This window comes from Trichechus manatus, unplaced genomic scaffold, assembly GCF_000243295.1.
Source record: "Trichechus manatus latirostris isolate Lorelei unplaced genomic scaffold, TriManLat1.0 scaffold00255, whole genome shotgun sequence".
NCBI lineage: Eukaryota > Metazoa > Chordata > Mammalia > Sirenia > Trichechidae > Trichechus > Trichechus manatus.
In genome coordinates this window covers 133,818-154,214 of record NW_004444191.1, presented here as the reverse complement: position 1 = coordinate 154,214, position 20,397 = coordinate 133,818, and the positions used below count along the sequence as shown (strand labels likewise).

Below are 20,397 nucleotides of genomic sequence, written 5' to 3'. Positions count from 1 at the left end.
TTCTCAACAGCAACAACAAAATAAATCAAATTAAAAGAAAAGAAAAAGGAAATGGCATTTACGTGCTCTGGTTCCAGACAAACATGTGCTCTGTCAGAATAAACTCCAGGAGGAAAAGGTACAAATAATTTCTTCAAGGACATTTACTGAGTGTCTACTTTTTGAGACATTTGAGATGCAGAGAAGGGAAAAACAGCACAAATCCTCTGATGCCAAAGGGCTCCTAGCTGGGACTCCCTCACAACCCTCCCTCCCGCGCCCCCGTCACAGAGGAAAGGGTCTGTTCCATAGCTCAGGTTCTCTCAGAAGTCACCTCTTTCTTCATCTCTTAAAAAGAAAGGGCAGGAGAAGCCACTACGGGGCCTGGGGCTGGGGAGACAGCCTCTCAGAGCGGTCGTCCTCTGGGACGGCCGAGAGATGTCCCGGTTCCAGTTACGAGGGATGCGGCAGCCAAGATGGCGGAAGCACAGAAGGCCGCCCTCTCGGAGGTGTCGTCTCCCCAGGAGACCCAGACACCTGGGGTGGGGGGACATTATCCCAAACGAGACGAGGCCGGGACAAGCGGCCACTGGCTCGGGCACGGGGAGGACAGCGGGCGTTAAAGAATCCCTTCTCTGGGGCTCTGCTCGCTGGCCCCTGCATCGAGGAGTCTGCCCAAATGCTCGTCCGTCAGGGACACCCCGACTCCGAGCTAGAAGCGGCCCGGGTCTGGCCTCCCCAAGCTCTTCTCTGCCCCAACAGTCCGCCTCGCCGAGCGGACCTAACCTACCGGGGCATCTGACGGCTCCTGGCCCTGGGAGGAAGGCCGGAGCGGGGGCGGAGAGGCGCAGGGGCCGGAATGCCAATTCTTCCCAAGCCGCAGGAAGTATGCCCTTTCGTGAGGCGTCTCGGGCAGCCCAGGCGCGAAGTTCCAGCGGAACCTCGCTTCTCGCAGGCTCGGGGACAAGCGCTCCGCAACTCCGACCCGGGCCCAGCCTTGCCCCGAGCGCCCTCGCGCAGGCGCGTTCGCGCAGCGCCGCCAGCGCCCCAGCGCGCATGCTCTACCGGTCGCGGTGCTCCGGGCCCGCGGCGGCGGAGGAAGTTGGCGCTTTGCACTTCACCCCGGTAGCAGCTCCGCGGCCGGGGACAGCTTCCTTCGGTCCCTCCGCGGGCCTCGGTCCCGCCGCCCGCCAGCCTAGCTGGATCATGGGGTTCCCCAAGGGGCCAGAGGGCCAGGGTCTCCCGGAGGTAAGCCCCCCCCACGACGAGTCAAATTTCTTGGGAGAGGGCCGAGTCCCGCGGCGGCGGGCAGGAGGGAGCCCCGGGCTGCGTTTCGGGGAGCCCCGCCCCCTTCCTCAGGTGTGTTCGTGGCGGCGAGAGCCGGTCTCCCCGTTCGGGTGAGGAAGCAACGGGTGGGTGGGGACACACTCCAGCCGCTCCCGGTCTCCTGGGTCGGAGGTGGCTCGGGGCTCCCACCTCAGCTCTCCGGGGAAGTCATCCCCCGACTCGGCGCCGCGGGGCTCGGGGCTCCCACCTCAGCTCTCCGGGGAAGTCTTCCCCCCACTCGGCGCCGCGGGGCTCGGGGCTCCCGCCTCTCCGTGGAGGTCTTCCCCCCTCAACCCCCGGGGCCGCGGGGCTCGGGGCTCCCGCCTCTCCGTGGAGGTCTTCCCCCCTCAACCCCCGGGGCCGCGGGGCTCGGGGCTCCCGCCTCTCCGTGGAGGTCTTCCCCCCTCAACCCCCGGGGCCGCGGGGCTCGGGGCTCCCGCCTCTCCGTGGAGGTCTTCCCCCCTCAACCCCCGGGGCCGCGGGGCTCGGGGCTCCCGCCTCTCCGTGGAGGTCTTCCCCCCTCAACCCCCGGGGCCGCGGGGCTCGGGGCTCCCGCCTCTCCGTGGAAGTCTTCCCCCCTCAACCCCCGGGGCCGCGGGGCTCGTCCGGAGGGCCGAGGAGTCACGAGACGCGCGCGCTGGGACGTCTGGGCTCGGGTTCTGCAGGGGGCGGTGACCTTGTGGCTTGGCGCCTCCGCCTCTCGAGCCCGTGGGGTCCCAGGGCCAGCCCCACCGCCTTCTTGTCGGGAGGGAGTGCACGGTGCATTTACCCCCACCCGGATCCGGGCGATCTGAGGAAGTTTGGGAACTGTGAGCGCGCCGGGTTTGCGTCCGGCTGGCTTAGGGTTAGAGATGCGCTCTGCGCCCGGGAACTGAAGGCCAGGTGGAAACATGGCTGCTTCTGATAGTGGGGCTTCTCCAGAAGGGTTTGTTATTAACTATTCTCTCCGTCCAGGGGACGTGATAATCAGTGGTGTCCGGATTTCCGCCTTGGTTGGGATAGAGGAAAGTGCAAAGTGCTTTTCCTTTTGGCTGCAGATATCACTACGTAGACGGGTTGCATCTGTCTTCCCTTTCAATTAATTTGTTCAGAAGCCTATTTTACTAGATTCTTGAGAGAAACGGAATTCAAGGCTACACCTCCACTCTCCTCCAAAGGTTCTGAAGCAGGCGTTTGGTCAGGGGGTGGGGGTGTGTGGGGGCCTGATTACTTGACATGGTGAAAGGTAGTCCTTTCACACTTACCTGATTGTGGCTGGACGTGCCTCTCTGTGCTCTTCCCAAATCTTCAGGTCATTCATAAAACCAACCACTTCCTGTTGAGTGGATCCAACTCATGGTGACCCCGTTTGTGTCAGAGTAGAACTGTGCTCCGTAAGGTTTTCAATGGCTGATTTGTCTGAAGTCAGTCGCCAGGCCTTTCTTTCAAGGTGCATCTGTGTGGACTCAAACAGCATCACCCAGGGACTCCATTCATCCCATAAATACTAATTGAGGGATCACCATGTTTTGTGTGCAGAAGTGGTGATGCAGTGATGGAAGGATAGGCCTGTCTGTTGGTGTGTGATAGCAGAATGCAAGTCCGTTTTGCTGTTAAGAAAACCTAACAAATGTGCTGTTGTCAAAACACCCGCGTTAGGTAATACCTTACATGCACCTTGTCTTGATGGGATCTAGGATTATGAAGAATAGGATCTAAACGAATATTTGAAGTTCTTGTTTTAAGCCGTCATCAAGCTTTTGCCTGACCTTTTGCCTTAGACTCCTGTCTGGTCTCCCAGGTTCTACCTGAAATCCCTGCAGTCCAGCTTTCCACAGGGCTACCAGCTGGAGTCTTTCTAAAATGAAAAGCAGTCTGTTCCTGCCCTGCCCCTTACTTAACCTTTCACTGACTGTCAGGACGCTGCTTTTGATTTCCCACTGTTTTCCGAGAGCCTAAGACAGCTCCTGGCAATTAGGATACATTCAAGATGACTATAATTAAATTATTATTTTTTAGTTCAAAGACCAGTACGTATGAATATGGATGATCTGTGTCATTAAGCTGTCATTAGTCCAGTTAATTCATTACATTCAATTTCTTTAACCCTTTACTGTGAGTATGTGAAGGATGGAAAGAAAGCTAGACCAGGCCTTGCCTTTCAGCTTACATGAACTATAGTAGAGGGCAATTGAGAATTTACTGTGCCTGGTTTAAGAGCTCACAGTCATTTGTCTTTATCAGAATTTTAGTTTTAACAATCTGTATTAACTAGTCTAGTGGCTTTTTATGGCTTCAAGAGGAGTCATTCTTTCATTCCCTGTGTGTTAGCCAGTGCTCCTTTTCCATTTTGTTTCAGTGTTCATCTGTGAAGTGAATTTGGAACCTTATTAATGTTCTCCATTCAGTGTCATATGCCAGAAAGTTGTTTCACAGATTATATTGCAAAAGTAAACTTCCCCATTCAGGGGGCAAGTGAACAAGAAGCATGCGCAGTGCCCCACTATGGGTAGACAGTGGGTGCTCACTAGATACGAGCTGAGGACAGGGATGATGCTTCCATGACGTTGTCAGCCACTCCCTTTTGGAAACGTTTTCATGGTAAATCATGACGGAACAAATGTAGACTTCTTGTTTTCTGTCCCAAAAGTTTTAAGAAAATAATCATATCGTACCATTTTCCTCTTTTACATTATCTTTGTGAATCATAACTGTTCTTTCTTTTGCTTAAGTTGCTTCACTTATAAAGGTTTCTCAACCATCTCAGATCTTTTGCAGAAGACAAAGTGTGAATAATCAGTGTTACTTTCTTTATTTCTGCATGTCCACTGGGAACAAGTGGTTGCAAACCTTCAGAATCTTTGATAGGCTAGAACAGGGTCATATGAGAGAGAGAGAGAGAGAAATAAAAGCAGCAATTGCTTAAGGCTCTCATCCCCCCCTCTCCATCTGAAGGGATTATCAGTCACTGTAATAATTCCGTGTTCTACTATGTATTAATATATGTATGCTCCCTCTCTTCACAGTTTGTACCTCAAAATAAACGTCACTTTCCATTGTCAGTGCCATGACTGTGAAAACAGTTATTCCATGGCTGGCTTAGGTACTGTATGAAATGAGTTGAGTACATGATTACAATACAAGTGTTTCCCTTGGCCTAATGCTGTTTAGGTGCAGAGGAGTAAATGGGGTGTATAGTATAGGGCTCCTCTCCTGAACCAGCCTGTAGTTCAGTTGGAAAGACAGCCTTATATGGCATACCAGCCATGTCACTCAAAAGAGGCTGATACTTAACTGTGTGAGTGATAAGGACTATAAATAAATTTAGACTTCTGGGCAACATGGTGCTATAGTCAGAAGCACCACGCCGTCCCTTCCCAGCAAAGATCAGAAAAACTGTCAAACAGAGTCACACATCAATCCTGAAACCCTAAGCATCAAATGAAGAGATAAAGCACTCAGCCAAGCACCCAATGGAATAAGAGAACAGAGAGCAAGGAGAGATACATGCAGAGGTCTCCTATCAGCTACTGCAGCGTGGATCCGCCATCTTGGACTCCTATCAGAGATTAGCAAACATGGGGTATGAGAAAGCAGCTTCATGGAGCTTCCAGCAGGAGACAGAACAACCAGTAACCAGCGATAAGGCTTTCCCACCCTCCACCCTTCTTCACTGTTACTTAGCCGCCTCTGCTTCCTGCAGCCACAGTCTCTTTCTCTTCTTTCTCTCAAATACCTGGCTCTGCATACCATCTTTGCTTCTTCCTGAAAGGCTGCAAAACACCGCTGGACTATGAAACTGCTTCCCAGCCTGTGCCGCCATGCTGGTGGGACCCCTGGGGCTTTTTTGTTTTTCGTTTGCTCTGTTTTGATTAGTTTGTTTGTTTTCTTTTTCTTTTCTTGGCTTGGGAGCCACTTCTGGCCGGGCAGTACTGCGCAGCTTGGAATCTACTCCCTTACTCTGCGCAGACGCACAGGGACATCACTGGGGGCATTTTCTTTCTTCTTCTTTTTTTTTTATTTGTTTCTTTGTTTTGTTTTCTTCTCTCTTATTCCTCTTTGGTCCCATTTCCAGTTTCTCGATTTATTCATTTTTTTTCTTTTACTGTTTTTTTTTTTTTTTCATTTTTGTTTTTTCCATTTCTCAGTCTCTCATCTCTCCACTCCGATAGCAAGCTCCCTTAGCACTCTTTTTTGTTTACGTGTATGTTATTGGCTCCGGTTCCTCTCTCCTCACTCTCATCTTTCCCATACCCATCTTAGCCCCACACATCACAATCTACCCCCTCTTTCCTGCCTACCTGCACCGTGTGCTGAGCATCACACTTCCAAACAGCACAGGCGCAGCCTACTGGAACCTGCCCTGCACTGATTCCCGGTCTGCAGTGTCAGCCCTGGTACGTGCCACAAACAGCCCATCCCAGCAACTCCGCTTCACCTGGACCTGCCCTGCTGTACCATACCTGAGTGACTGACCCCGTCCATTGGAGAAGGAGATGAAAAGTATTGTGCCCACAGATGAGCAAACAACAAAGAGTGCACAGCCTGCCTGCTCAGACAGAACCAAATAAAACAAAAAAGCAGGATGAAACAAACAAATCTACAATCAATAAATGAGGAAAATAATCACTGAATGCCCCAAAGATAGCAGACAATATCAAAACATTTACAAAAACAGGACAGGATGGTTCCAGTAGACACCCAAAATAAAACATCAGATGACCTTCCAGTAGAAGAAAAGGCACTAGACCTAGCTTATAGGGAATTCAAATCTCTAATATTCAGAATTATCCAAGAGTTGAAGCAAAAAGCAGACAAAAATAAGGAAAAAATAGACAGATTCATGGAAAAGGCAGACAAATTCATGGAAAATACAGACACAAATGGAAGAATTCAGGAAAATAATACAGGGACAAAATGCTAAAATAAATTCACAACTAGAAATCATGCAAAAACAACAGAAGTCCAAAAGATAATAAGATTTCAGAAATGGACAGTGTCATAGAAGGGCTGAGGAGTAGGTTTGAAATGATGGAAGACAGGATCAGTGAAATTGAAGACAAACACTCGGATACAACTCTGAGGAAAAATCAGAAAAAAGAACGAAGAAAAATGAAGAAACTCTGAGAATTATGTGGGATACAATCAAAAACAGAAATCTGCGAGTGATCGGAGTACCAGAATGGGCAGAAAGCAGAAAACACAGAAAGGATCATTGAAGAATTGCTGGCAGAAAACTTCCCCAATATCATGAAAGATGAAAAGCTCACCATCCAAAAACCTCAACACCCCATATAGGATAGAGCCCAAAAGAAAATCACCAAGGCATATCATAATCACATTCACTAAAACCAAAGACAAACAAAGAATCCTGAGAGCAGCTCAAGAAAAACAAAAAGTCATTTGCAGAGGAGAAACAATAAGACTAAGCTCGGATTATTTGGCAGAAACCACGCAGGCAAGAAGGCAATGGGATGACATATATAAAACCTTGAAAGAAAAAAATTACCAGCCAAGAATAATAGATCCTGCAAAACTCTCGTTCAAATATGATGGTGAAATTAGGTTATTTCCAGATAAACAGAAATTAAGGGACTATGTAAAAACCAAACCAAACTTACAAGACTTATTAAAGGGAGTCCTTCGATCTGAGAAAAAACATCAGACCACAGGCTGAATATAGGACACAGGATTGTACTATCCAGCTACCAACCTAGGAAATGAACTCTTAAGGACTATCCAAAACCAAAAGAATTGCATCAGGGAACCAGAGAGGTTAATCTGTAAATGACAACAGCATCAGAACAACGAAAGAGGGAATAAATGGTGTAGATATAGAACTTGTTAATGGAGAGGAGGGCAAGGCGATACTAAGTAATAATAGACTGGTTCAAATCTAGGAAGAGAAGGGTAAATTTCAAGGTAACCACAAAGAAAGTTAACAAACCTACACATCAAAGTAAAGAAGAAAAACATAAAGTCTCAGTAAAAACAAAACCTACAAAAACAAATGAAAAAAAAAATCCACAAACAAAAGGAACTCAGCACAGGAGAGTAATAGGAACAAAGAAAACATCAGCACCACAAAAAAAAGCACTGCAAAATGCAATCCCATTCCTAGGAATATATCCTAGAGAAATAAGAGCCGTCACACGAATAGACATATGCACACCTATATTCACTGCAGCACAGTTCACAATAGCAAAAAGATGGAAACAACCTAGATGCCCATCAACAGATGAATGGATAAACAGACTATGGTGTATACACACAAAGGAGTATTATGCAAAGAAAAAGAACAATGATGAATCTGTGAAGCATCTCATAACATGGATGAAACTGGAGGACATTATGCTGAGTGAAATAAGTCAGTCACATAAGGACAAATATTGCGAGATCTCTACTGTAAAAACTCATGTAAAAGTTTACACACAAAAAGAAACAATCTTTTTTGGTTACAAGGGATGGGGGGAACTAAATAGACAGTAGATACGTGGTAACTTGGGTGAATGGTAAGACAGTACCCAGTACTGGGGAAGCCAGTACAACTTGTACAAGGAAAGGTCAAGGAAGCTCCATAGGCACTTCCAAACTCCCTGAGGGACTGATTTGCTGGGCGGAGGGCTATGGGGACCATGGTCTCAGGGAACATTTAGCTCAATTGGCATAACATAGTTTATAAAGACAATGTTCTACATTCTACCTTGGTGAGTAGTGTCTGGGGTCTTAAAAGTCTGTGAACAGCCATCTAAGATACTCCACTGGTCTCAACCCTTCGGGAGCAAGGGAGAATGAAGAGAACAAGATACAAGGAAAAGATTAGTCCAAATGAAGTAATAGACCACAGCTGCCCATGGCCTCCACCAGACTGAGTCCAGTACAGCTAGATGGTGCCTGGCTACCACCACTGACTGCTCTGACTGGGATCACAATAGAGGGTCCTGGACAGAGCTGGAAAAGGATGTAGAACAAGATCCTAACTTACAAAAAAAAGACCAGATTTACTGGCCTAAAGGAGACTGGAGAAACCCCGAGAGTATGGCCCCTGGACACCCTTTTAGCTCTGTGGCCAAGGTCGAGAAGGGAGTGTTGACATGTCTTGGGGTTGTTAACCAGGGTCATAAAACAATATGTGTACTGTTTAATGAGAAGCTATTCTGTAAACCTTCATCTAAAGTACAATAAAAAAAATTAACAAATTTTAAAAAATGCAGAGGAATTTCCATTTCAGGCTGATTTGTCAAGGGTGGCATTGCATAGGAGCTAAAGTTTGAAGGTGGTTTCTGGAAGGTTAGAGAAAAGCAGGAGAAGGGACTGGTGTGGACAGTGAGGAAATGGGAGTAGGCACTGCCTGCCTACTTTGGCCAGAGCCAAGTGTGAATTGTTTTGAGGGGAAGATAAAGGATGAAGCTGAAAAGACAGGTTGGGGCCAAAGAACTGAATGTCAGACCAGGAAATTTGGAATTTGTCTTATAGACAGTATGGATGCATTGAAGTGATCGCTCAGGATGAGCTAAAGAATGATAAAATGAAAGCTGTGATTTAGGAAGCAGCGAGCAAGACAGGTTAACAGGGTAAGAAGGATTGAGAGGCACTTGCAATAATCCTGGCATGAAGCATGAATTAAAGGTAAGGGAAGGTAAATGTGAGATGCATAGTGGTGTCGGGGGTACCCAAGACCCTCCTCACATTCAGTGATTGTCTAGAAAGACTCTCAGAACTCAGAAAAGCTGTTATACTCACGGTTATAGTTAATTACAACAACAACAACAAAGTACAGATTAAAATCAGCAAAGGACAGAGCACACAGAACAAAGTCCAGGAGAGACCAGGCACAAGCCTCTTACTGTCCTCTCCCAGTGGTGTCGAATGGACAGCACTTCATTCTCCCAGCAGTGGTGTGTGACAGTGTGTGCCGAGTGCTGTCAACCAAGGAAGCTCACTCAAGCCTGAGTGTCCAGGATTTTCACTGGGGGTCAGTGAGAGACATGCAGTGCTTTCATGACTGACCTTAGCTGCTCAGGCCCCCACCCCTACTAGGGGCCAAACTGCTACAGTGTACCCGAAGTCCCTAGGCAAACAAAACAGGCATCTACCAAAAATCACATTGTTAGCGTAAAGTGTATGGCAGGGCCCAAGGTCTCAGGTGTACAGAGACATTCTTAGCAGGGAGAGTATTCCAGGGGCTCAAAGTTATCTCCCAGGAGCCTGCCAAGGGCCAGTCTTGAAGACCTTTAGAATGTACAGGGTTTGGGCAACCCCACACTTGCTGAGCTAACCCTTTACCGTGTGATAATAAAGAAAGATTTAACAGGTATCATTGAATAAGAGAGTAGTCAGAGAAGGGTATGAGAATTTGAACCAGGATGCTCTAGTTTCTGGTTTTTCTGCAGTAATAGGAGAGAGGAATGGTACAGTTAACAAAAATAAATAGATTGAAAAGCACTGGGATGTTTAAACAGATTTAAGTAGTAGGTAAACGTGATGAAGGGAGGATATAAATTACAGTTTTTTAAATCAAATCCCAATTTAAATACATTAGGAGAATTCATTATTGAAGACAATTCTAGTGTGTGGCAGTAACTACCCTTTAATATATCAGATTCAAAGTCTGCCTTATACTTTGATGTCAGAACGGAAATACAGAGAGGTATTGAATTCTCTTTGTTCTTGCCCCTCTTGTCAGTAACATCTGGGACCAGGATGAGCACAGAGTTTTAAAGAAAACCTTGTGCTTGTCTGCAGGGAGCTTATAATCTAGCCGAGAAGCCTGCCAAGTGAAACAAGTACTAGAGAACAGGGAGGTGATACGCTGCAATCTTCCTGCTCCCTGGATTCCTCCAGCACCTGATGAATACCTATGTACTGCCTGGTGTGTCTCCCCCCCACCTGTGGTGACTCCCAGCTCTCTGATAACTGGGACCCTGTTCTCTGTGACTCAGGCGACACTGTGTCCACATGGGACAGTGAGATAGTGGCATCGGGGGATCTGCCTGTGTTCCCTTATACAAGGTAGCTTTTACGAGCTACACTTTTGTTTTGTTTTAGGTGGAAACACGAGAAGACGAAGAACAAAATGTCAAGCTGACTGAAATTCTGGAGCTGTTGGTTGCAGCGGGGTACTTCAGGGCACGAATTAAAGGCTTGTCACCTTTTGACAAGGTAGAAGAAGCCCTTCTAACCAGCAGGCTGATTTCTGTTAGGAGTGCATGATTAGCCATGGTCGGGAAAGAAAGGAGAGATTGGTTTTTACTTTCTCTGTCTCCATGCTTCCATTTCTTCCTAACTCAGACTCCTTAGGAAAATGTTCACATTTCCTATTAAAAGAAAATGATAATTCATCAGTAGCTATGCACTGGATTCCTTTTCTGTGCACGAAGCTGTAGGAAATGCAAAGAAACAAAAGACATAGTTCTTCCTTTCAAAGAACTGACAGTTTAGGCGAAGAGAGAAAATTTATCTAAAACCTGAGTTAATAAGAGCTATGAATTGGAATTGATGGCAACAGGTTTGGTTTGGTTTTATCCCAAGTTGGCATGCATACAAACAATTGCCAGATAGTCTGTGGATAGTCAGTGCCCTGAGTTTAAAAGAGGGAGAAGTCAAATGGGAAGAAGTCTTAATTCCGTGGAACCTTGAACAGTTATTGCACACGAGGTATTGTAATAGGTGCTGAGGGCACAGAGGTATGACACAGGCCTTGCCCTCAAAGAGCACTACGTTTCTAGAGCAGACGGGAGGAACGAGCAAACCAGCAGGAATAGAATAAACAGCACAGTGCGGTAAGCGCGCTGGTGCAGCTAGATAGGAGGCATCCAAATCAGCCAGAGTGGGCGGAAGAGCTTCCTGGTGGAAGAAAGTGCTGGGTGCTCCAGTGGGTCACAGTCCTGGCTGTGCAGAACAGTTGCCCTGGGTTGTTATGTAATACAGATGTGCAGGCCTCACCCATTGAAACTTTGGTTACTCAGATCTTGGCTGAGACCCTGGAATCTGTGTTTTATTAAGAACCTCACGTGAGCCTTAAATCTCAGCCAGGCAGAAGATTTCACTGTTGATTTTTCTAATATCAAGCTGCATCTGAAAAGGATTTTGTTTCAAAATGGATTCTTAGCCTCCTTTGCATCCCAGAGAAATCCTATGAGATAAGTAGAGTGGGATTCTCATCTCCCTTAGCAGATGAAAAAAATAAGGCATGCGGAAATAAAGTAATGAGCTTCAAAATCAGCTGTGCCCCCACATGCCCACTCAGTGGAACACGCGCCTGGCAGTTCCTCTGGAATCTGGCACTTGCCTAAACTGGGTTAAGACTTTTCTCAGCTGAGTTCTAATGTTCTGTCTCCTTCACTATAAATGTGACATGTCCGTTTAATAACAATACTTAGAGACTTTGGGGAATCATGTGTTTAGTGTGTGTGAGGAGGGAAAGGAGAAAAAAAAAAAAATGAATTACCATAAAACAGTTAGGCCCTGGGTCGGCGAGACCTGAGTTGGAATAGTCTGTCCCTTCTTACCAGCTGTATAACCTTTGGCAAGATGCTCAGCCCCTTGAGAGTTTTCTTCGTCTGTGAAAAGGAAATAACAATGCCTACCTTTTACTCTTCCTGAAGGTTCAGATACCAAACAGCCGGTGAGCTGTCCGACACCATTAACCCCCCTTCTGTGGCTGCTCTTCCTCCTGTCCCGTTCCTCACTTCCCTCAGCGTTCATAGCGGGCGCAGAGGAAATCCCAGATAAACCAGTGCTCACGTCTACACGGGTTTTAGAAAGTGACAGTTTCTGTCTGCGCTGTCCGCTGTGGTAGCCGTGTGAAGTAATGAAAATTACACTAAGTTAGAAGTCAGCTTCTCAGTCACATCACCATACTTCAAGGGCTCAGAAGCCACACGTGGCTAGTAGCTACTGCCTCGGACAGAGTGGATATAGAACACTTCTGTCACTGCAGAAAGTCTTACTGGACAGCTGTAGTTTAGGTGAACTGTAGTTGAGGAGGTAAGGATACATGCAGTCACTGTCTTTACAGATACATGATTTTGTACATTTACTGAGTTTGAAAGAACTATTTGTAATTAACCTACGTTCCACTTCTTCCCCTGCCCAGAACCAGAAAGGAGGAACAGGTGTTTTCTTTGTGTCTTGCAGGTAGTAGGTGGAATGACTTGGTGCATCACCACTTGCAGCTTTGACGTGGATGTTGATTTGCTCTTTCAGGAAAACTCTACAATAGGTCAAAAAATGTAAGTTATTGGGGTTTGCCATGGAGGGGCCTAAAGGGGGAGAAGGAGGCTAACTTTCGAGTGTTCACTGTGTGCCAGAAGTTGTGCTACATGCTTTCCATATTTTATTTTAATTTTAATGATAATAGGTGTCATCCCAGTTTTACAGATGATGAAACTGAAGCTGAAGGCAGCCAGGGTCACACAGCTAGCATCCAAGAGTCACTGAAGGTGCAGGCTATTCCTCGGGCTTTTTCTTGGTCAGAGTTTCTAGTGCCTGTTTGTCTCTGTCCAAAGACAGCAAATTTGGGTGGAAGTTGAATTGAGGAGGAAAGGAGAATCTTTTCCTCCCTGTTGCTCCTCTGCCATCAGGAGATGGCAGCATGGGCCCCTGCTGAAGATTTTACTGGAGGGACTTGGCAACATCATTAGACTACTCAGGACACTCAGCTTTGCGGTGTGACCGAGGGCAGGCCACGCCCTTCTCTGGGCCTCAGTGTCTTCATCTGTAATTGGAGGGATTTGTAACCTCAGATCTGTACAATTCTGTGACTTGTTTTATTTTTTTATTTTTCTGACTCATTACCCTCCTCCAAGAAGAACCCCGTTCAGAAGAGTTAAAGACGGTTTGTAAATGTGCGCGTGAAGCTCTAAAACAACTGCTTGCGTAGCGGCAGAAAGGTGAAGCCGAGGGCGAAAGTAGGAACAGAGGCAGAGTTAGGGGTGAAGCTCTGCCCGTGGAGCACACTTGCCTCTGGAGAACCTGGGAGACCGTCTTCTATACAGGCCCCACTGGGGCTTGCTCTCCTTCCTGATCCTTCTTTCCTAAGGGTTCCATGGGTTTCTGTCCCCTACCCCCAACCAGTCCTAAAGCCCCATTACCAGAGAGTCCCATGCTCAGAGGTCCGTAAAGGAGATTTTAGGCTCATAACTGAGTTCATCAACAGCACACATTTATGAGGCATCTGTGTTCAGAGCACTTGCACATCCATTTTATTATTTAAACTTCACAACAGCCTTTGAATAGGCAGGACAGAGATGGCTCTCATTTTATGATGGGATATTGGACCAGAGAGAAGGGGTGACTTGCCAAAGTCCCAGAGTGGGTGATAGAGCTGGGACTTAGACCCAGGTTTAATTCCTTCTCTTTCAGGCTGATAGCAGTGGAGGAGGAAACTCAACTGAAGACCCTTAAAAACTAAAGGAATGAAACCAGTGACCGGTAACGACAAGTGGTCGTGCTCAAATCTTAGGCTAGGAAATCTGCCTGGTGACGTCTGCAATTGTCACTTTCCTTGATTTTTAGAAAGTGAGAGGATCCACCCTCCATTCACCGACTGGAGGCTGGTGGGCTTCTGTAGGAAACCTTGCTTACTTTCTTCTCCTGCCCCCAGCCTGTCTGTGTCCCGGCCGCCCCCGGCGGTGTTAGTGCCTTCAGCTGCTTCCGTACGCCACTGAGACTGTCCAGACTTGCCAGTTATTTCTGGGAGATGAGTAGGGACTGTAAACCCTGAGATGACACAAACATCCTTCCCTCTGGGCCTTTATGAACTGGACAAGTCGGTTGTCTCTGAGCAGTGGCCAGGGAGAAGAGTCTTGTCTGAAGGCAGGGGGCTGGACTCGTGGTGGTGTGGGTGCAGACTGATAAATCTGTAGCCACTAGAGGGAGCTTTCCTCCTGCTCAACCACAGTGTAACTCAGAGCAGGGCCAACAAGCACCCCTTTCTTGGCGTCACAAGGCAGTGAAATTAAGAAACAAGGCATGGGAGTCTGATGAAAGTCAAAATAAAAAAATAAGCCTATCAGACAGAAACGTTGCCAGATGGGTTTGCTAATATTTCCCTACCCCACTCCTGTTCCAGCTGCAGGCAGAGCTGGCCAACCATAGGCTTTTCCCAGGGCAGGCTGTGTCGGTCAGAGAAGATGCACGTGTCTAGAAGACAGGCTGCTCGGAAGGGAGGAACCTTCTTCCTCTTAGACCCTTTGGATAAATCACACCCCCTTCTGTCCGGGGAGGAAAAGGCAGAAAGTGTTCTTATATGCTTCCTTCCTTGCAAGTGGATGTTCTCTCATGTCTGTAATGTGTGCCGTGGGGTTTAAGTCTTTTTCTCTGAACACAACTGAACTTAATGTTTGATTTATGATCTGTGGGAGTGAGGTGTAACTGTTTCCTTCAGCAGTTTTAACCTTGGTCCCACCTTGTGAAGCTACTTTTCAGGTGCTGAACACTGATTCTTAGAGTATTCACAGGGGACCATCCTTTGGGGGCTGTTTAGCTTTTGTTTTGCCCCCAGTAAGGCTAAGGGGATGAGCCCGACTAAGAGAAAGACAGCTCAGATGGTAGTAGCTCTTCCAGGCCCGAGTGAGACGTCAGTCTGAAGGGTGTCTGTCTCCTGCGTCGTTGCTGTTAGTTGTTGTCCAGTCGATTCCGACTCATGGCAGCCCTTTGTGTGCAGGGTCAAACGGCTCCAGTGGGTTTTAAGGCTGTGACCTGTCGGAAGCAGATCACCAGGCCTGTCTTCTGAGGTACCTTTGGGTGGGTTTGAACTGCCAACGTTTTGGCTATTAGTTAAGCACTTAGCTGTTTGCACCACCCAGGGACTCCTGTCTCCTGGGTAGGATTACTTAACTCCAGAAAGATAAAGGTGGACCAGATTTGTTTCAACAGGGAACATTTTTGGTAGACCCAAAACTTGTTGAATTCATCTGTCTCGCTATGAGAGACCTCTCAAGATAAATGCTAGAGAAGTACGTTGGAACATTCAAAAGCTAAGGCAAGACTGAGTGTGTCTCCAGCTTGGCCCCCTAGGGCATAGGTTTCAGGAGCCTGGACAACAGCTTCAACATGGGAGTTGGCTCGGGATGAATCTCCTGCATAACCCTGCCAGGCTGTGCAGGGTATGGTAGTTCAAGGTCATCTGTGGTTACCTACCCACCAGAAACCACATGGCCTCCTGGTAAGACCTATGCGGCCCCTTGTTCACCAGGGCCTTCATCTATTAGAATATCATCCTGCATTTGTAAACAAGGCCACAGGTAGCTGCTGTGAATCGCTAAGGTTTAAAAAGAGTCTGGAGTAGGGGTGTAACCTAAATTGTCCGTGTGGCTGACCCAGAAACCCTCATTTCTCCACATGGCCCCTCAAGGCCGTTCCTAACCATTGTTTCTCAAGGCTTCCAGTCTGTGTACCATAGCTCTGGGACTTAGGAGACCCACTAAATAGCAAATCTCTTCTCTCCACTTGAATCTGATCCAATTAAAGATACAAGAAACAGGAGTCAGACAGGTGGAGACCAGATATCAGCTGATGAGAGACGGAAGCTTACATCTGCAGTGAAACAGATCTGCACACAAGTTCCTCCACCACTCCTGCTATAAAACTAGCCCACCCAGTCCCAGACTGAGCTGAAAAAGCTCCCCAGCTGGGGAGGGTGCCTGCCTCTTGACCTGGAAGTATGCTGTGGACTTCAGGGAGCCCGGTTCCCCCTTCTCCCAAACTCAGCCATCTCGTAGGAGAACTGAGGTGAGGCACTGGAGAGAAAGCAGACTGTATGATTATTTATCTGTTTCTCCCGTCAGACTGTAAAATTTCTCTTCTCTGAGGAAATAAGAGTGAGGATACATTGGTCCTCAAAATCTAGGATTGATTTTAGACTATATTAAAAACAGGAAAAAAAAACAAAACAAAACTAAAGCCTACAAGTTATTTTAAAAATGTTTTTGTACCCAGAGTAGAAAACTCCAAATTTCTTCTGGGCACGCGGCCCTGGGTCTCCTGGAGGAGGATTGTGTGTCCCTTCCAGTGTGCTTGTCTCCGCCGGTGTGACCTCTGGTCTTGGCGGTTGTCAGCGGGTCGCGGTTGTTTCTTTGCCTGTCTCTTCTGCTCTGCTGTGAGCTCTAGGGGTTAATTGTCTTCATATTCTGGGCACTTATCTCAGGGTATGGTAATTACTTGTTAGCTGAGTAATGTTTACAGTGTTTTTTTCAACGCCTAACCTAGTGGTTCCCAGAGTTTTGGGAAAAGTAGGTCAGTAAAATGAAATGTAAAAGAATTCAGGGCATTGAGAACTTTTTATTTTGCCATGTAAGGATGTTGAAAAATAATAACTGGTACCTCTAATGTCACTATTATTTCTTAAAGAAACAAAATATTTTAATATAAAAAAAAGTAGGAAGAACACAATTTTAGAGTAGAGGATGTAGTCGGTTTTGTGGCCTTATACATACACACTGATACACATGTCTAAATTGTGCTTATCTTTCTTATTCTGTAGTCAGCCAGGAGAAACGTAGTCATGGTTGGGCACTGGCCTGGTGTTGACAAGTCCCGGATTCTTCTGGGAGGCCACCCAGACTTTAGAGATGTGTTAAGGGCCACTTAGTGTGTTCTCACTCTTTGCTTGTTGTTGTTTCTGAACAGAGCTCTCTCAGAAAAAATTGTCTCAGTCCTGCCAAGGATGAAATGCCCACACCAGCTGGAGCCCCACCAGATCCAGGGCATGGACTTTATTCACATATTTCCTGTTATTCAGGTAGGAGCTTCTCTCTGTGTGGTATCTTGTCCTCTGAACATCAGAATTGCTGTCATGGGTCCGGCTCCCAGGCCGTGTGGGCATGTATGGATTTGGTGGCAGCACAATATGATGGTGTCTCCTGATGTCATCCTCAAAAGGTTATAGTCCTCCACATACCCTGGTTTTACACTGCTATCTGTTACAATGATCTTTGAAAGTTCTCACCAGTGGGTTTTCATTGCCTTTTCGGTAAAGATAGAATTCGATAGCCCTGTGTGCTCTGGTCCCTTCCGACCTGTCCACTTCATTTTATTTCTACTTTTCTTTGTTCTTTCTATCCTAACCCCTCTGACCTCTTTTCAGATTTCCTCATTTTTGCTATGTTTCCTCCTGTCACAGGGCCTTTGCATATGCTGGTCCCTTGGGCTGGTATGTTTTTCCCTCCCCTCAATTTATATTCACCCTTTAAATCTCAGCTCCACTGAACCTTCTCAAGGAAGTCTTCCCCAGCCTCCTAATCTAGAATAGGTTCTTTTGCTATATCCACTCATAAGGGTACATTTTCACAGGAATCCTCACTGCAGTTTGTAACCATTTACATTAGTTTGTATGATTATCTGTTTCTCCCATCAGACTGTAAGCTTCATGAGGTCAGGCACTGTGGCTGTCTTATTCACTGTTGTATCTCCAGCACCTAGCAGAACATCTGGTACTTTGTAGATGCTCAGTACTTATCTAATGACTAAATATCTAATGGGAGACTAATCTCCGCCCCAGCTGTTTCCCAAGGCTCTATGATTAAGTGGCTCATGCTCAAAAAAAAAATAAAACTCGTTGCCGTCGAGTAGATTCCAACTGATAGCGACCCTATAGGACAGAGTAGAACTGCCTCATAGGGTTTCCAAGGAACAGCTAGTGGATTTGAACTGCTGACCGTTTGGTTAACAGCTGAGCTCTTAACCACTGCGCCACCGGGACTCTGACTCCTGCTCTACAGGCCCCTATATTCTGAGCAGTTCTTCTTGTGTCTTAGCTTCCCCTCCAGGCACCTTGAAAGGAAGAGGTGTAAAGAGACTTGCCTTTGTTGCCTCTGTGTGAACAGTACTTTGCATATAACTACTTCATCTGATCCTGAAAGAGTTCTTTGAGGCATCTCTTATAATTCCAAAAAGTCGGTCTCAGAGGAAGTGTCAATAATTTGCTTAAGGGCAGAGATCTAGTGAGTGGAGAAGCTGATGTGAGATTCTAAACTCCCAGTCTCCAAGCCCTGTGCTTTTTCCACCTACCATCCAGGCAGCCACTGAGAGGGAAGATAAGCAGCTCTTGCTAGAAGAGACTTCGACTTGTGTGTTAAGATTGTGTAGTGTAGGGATTAAGAGTATGGATGCTGGAGACTTCCTAGATTCAAATCTCAACTGTGTCACTTTTTAGCTGTGTTACCTTGGGCAAATGACTTAACTTCTCATCTGTTAAATGGAGGCAATAATAGTATCTACCTGAAGGGATGAAAATAAATGCATTAATGTGTGTAAAGCACTTAGAGGAAGGACTGCACGTTTTAGTAAGTGCTTCATAAGTGTTAGGTAGCTGTTTCTATTGTTGTTGTTGGGAGCTTTCCCCTGTACTAGGCTTAAGCCTAAACCATTCGATTAGTCCTAGGGACCTCAAGTGTCATGATGTTTGTAAATCTGAGGCTAAAACTTTAACTCAGCCTTTGGTTTGTATGTTTGTTAGACTGTCTGTCTCTCTGATTCAGGGGATAATACTTTTGCCTGATCCTTTTTTTGTGAAAATGAGAAGTAGGGACCCTGTGTTGATTATTATTAGAACCTCTAACACCATCATACTGTGAAACTGTTACCCATTTCCCTAAATCCTGGATCTCTAAGGATTAAACCTTATTCAACCCTACACAAGAATTTTAGGGACCGAAAACTCTAGTCGAAGGTAGAAAGGGATGCATGGGAAGAGTGATCTTCTGCAGTCGGTCTGGGCATTTTGAGCATCTGCAAATGTTCCACGTTGTGAGTAGAATGCTGGAGAGGTTCCTCTCTGGACATGTAGCTGAGTGAGAGCCTAGGCTATTAGGTACCCCATTTCTTAATTTCATGGACCTATACAATTTTAAAGCAGAGAGTGAGTGGTTGACGTAGGGTTGCCACCTATTTTGCTGGTTAAGGGCATTTTTTTAAGTAACTGCTGTCTTGCTTTTGCTATCATTTCCTAAAAGCAAATCCATTTAACCCCCAATCTTAGAATAAAGGAGTCCAGAGCTACGGCTGCTAACCAAAAGGTCGGCAGTTCAAGTCCACCAGGTGCTCCTTGGAAACCCTATGGGGCAGTTCTCCTCTGTCATGTAGGGTCGCTATGAGTCAGAATCAGCTCAGTGGCAATGAGTTTGGGTTTTTCTTTGTTTATTTGTTTTCTGTAAAAATGGCATGTGGATGTCAGACCTCCTACAACTTCAGGAGGAGGAGAAAGAATCAAGATCAGCATCAGCCCAAAGCTAACTTCTCTAAGATAGAGGACAGTCTTCCACTCTGCAATCTCCTACCACTTCTGACACCAGCCATCCCTCCCATGGTACTCTGCTTCTTTGCTAGGTGCATTCGTTTGTTACAGTGGCCACGCAGAACTCACAGACAATACTCACGACTATGAGGTTTATTAGGGAAGTTACAAGTACAACTCGGGGTCAGGATTAGCAGGCTACAACTCAGGATCAGGAATCATGTAGGCAAAGTCTGGAAGGCTCCCCCAAAGTGGAGAGCACATCCCTTCTTTCTTCATTGCGGGACAGCTCTCAGCTCCTTTTGGCCACGCAAGCAAGCAGACCCTTCTCTTAGCCGTGCATGCTTCCTCTCAACTGTGCAGGTCTCCTCTCAGCCCTCTCAAGGACAGGCTCCTCTCGGCCCCCTCAGGACAGGCTCCTCTCGGCCCCCTCAGGACAGGCTCCTGTCGCCCCCCTCAGGACAGGCTCCTCTCGGCCCCCTCAGAACAGGCTCCTCTCGGCCCCCTCAGCGTAGGCTCCTCTCGGCCCCCTCAGCGTAGGCTCCTCTCGGCCCCCTGAGGACAGGCTTCTCTCTGCCTCCTGAGGACAGGCTCCTCTCGGCCACCTCGGGACAGGCTTCTCTCGGCCCCCTCGGGACAGGCTTCCTCTCGGCCCCCTCGGGACAGGCTCCTCTCGGCCCCCTCGGGACAGGCCTCCTCTCGGCCCCCTCGGGACAGGCTCCTCTCGGCCCCCTCGGCACAGTCTCCTGTCGGCCCCCTCAGGACAGGCTCGTCTCGGCCCCCTGAGGACAGGCTCCTCTCGGTCCCCTGAGGACAGGCCTCCTCCCAGCCCTCTCAGGACAGGCTCCTCTCGGCCCCCTGAGGACAGGCCTCCT

The 20,397-nt window shown here is 47.2% G+C and overlaps 1 protein-coding gene across 1 annotated transcript in view; it reads left to right on the top strand.

Moving 5' to 3' along the window:
* Positions 1 to 1,087: 1,087 nt before the first annotated feature.
* CCDC93 (coiled-coil domain containing 93) overlaps positions 1,088 to 20,397 on the top strand; it is a 103,268-nt gene continuing 83,958 nt past the window's right edge. Inside the window, exons 1-4 of the mRNA XM_023724685.1 lie at positions 1,088 to 1,227; positions 10,333 to 10,446; positions 12,424 to 12,518; positions 16,918 to 17,029. Of these exons, the coding sequence (XP_023580453.1) occupies positions 1,186 to 1,227; positions 10,333 to 10,446; positions 12,424 to 12,518; positions 16,918 to 17,029 (363 nt within the window). The 5' untranslated portion in view covers positions 1,088 to 1,185. The remainder of the gene's footprint in view (positions 1,228 to 10,332; positions 10,447 to 12,423; positions 12,519 to 16,917; positions 17,030 to 20,397) is intronic.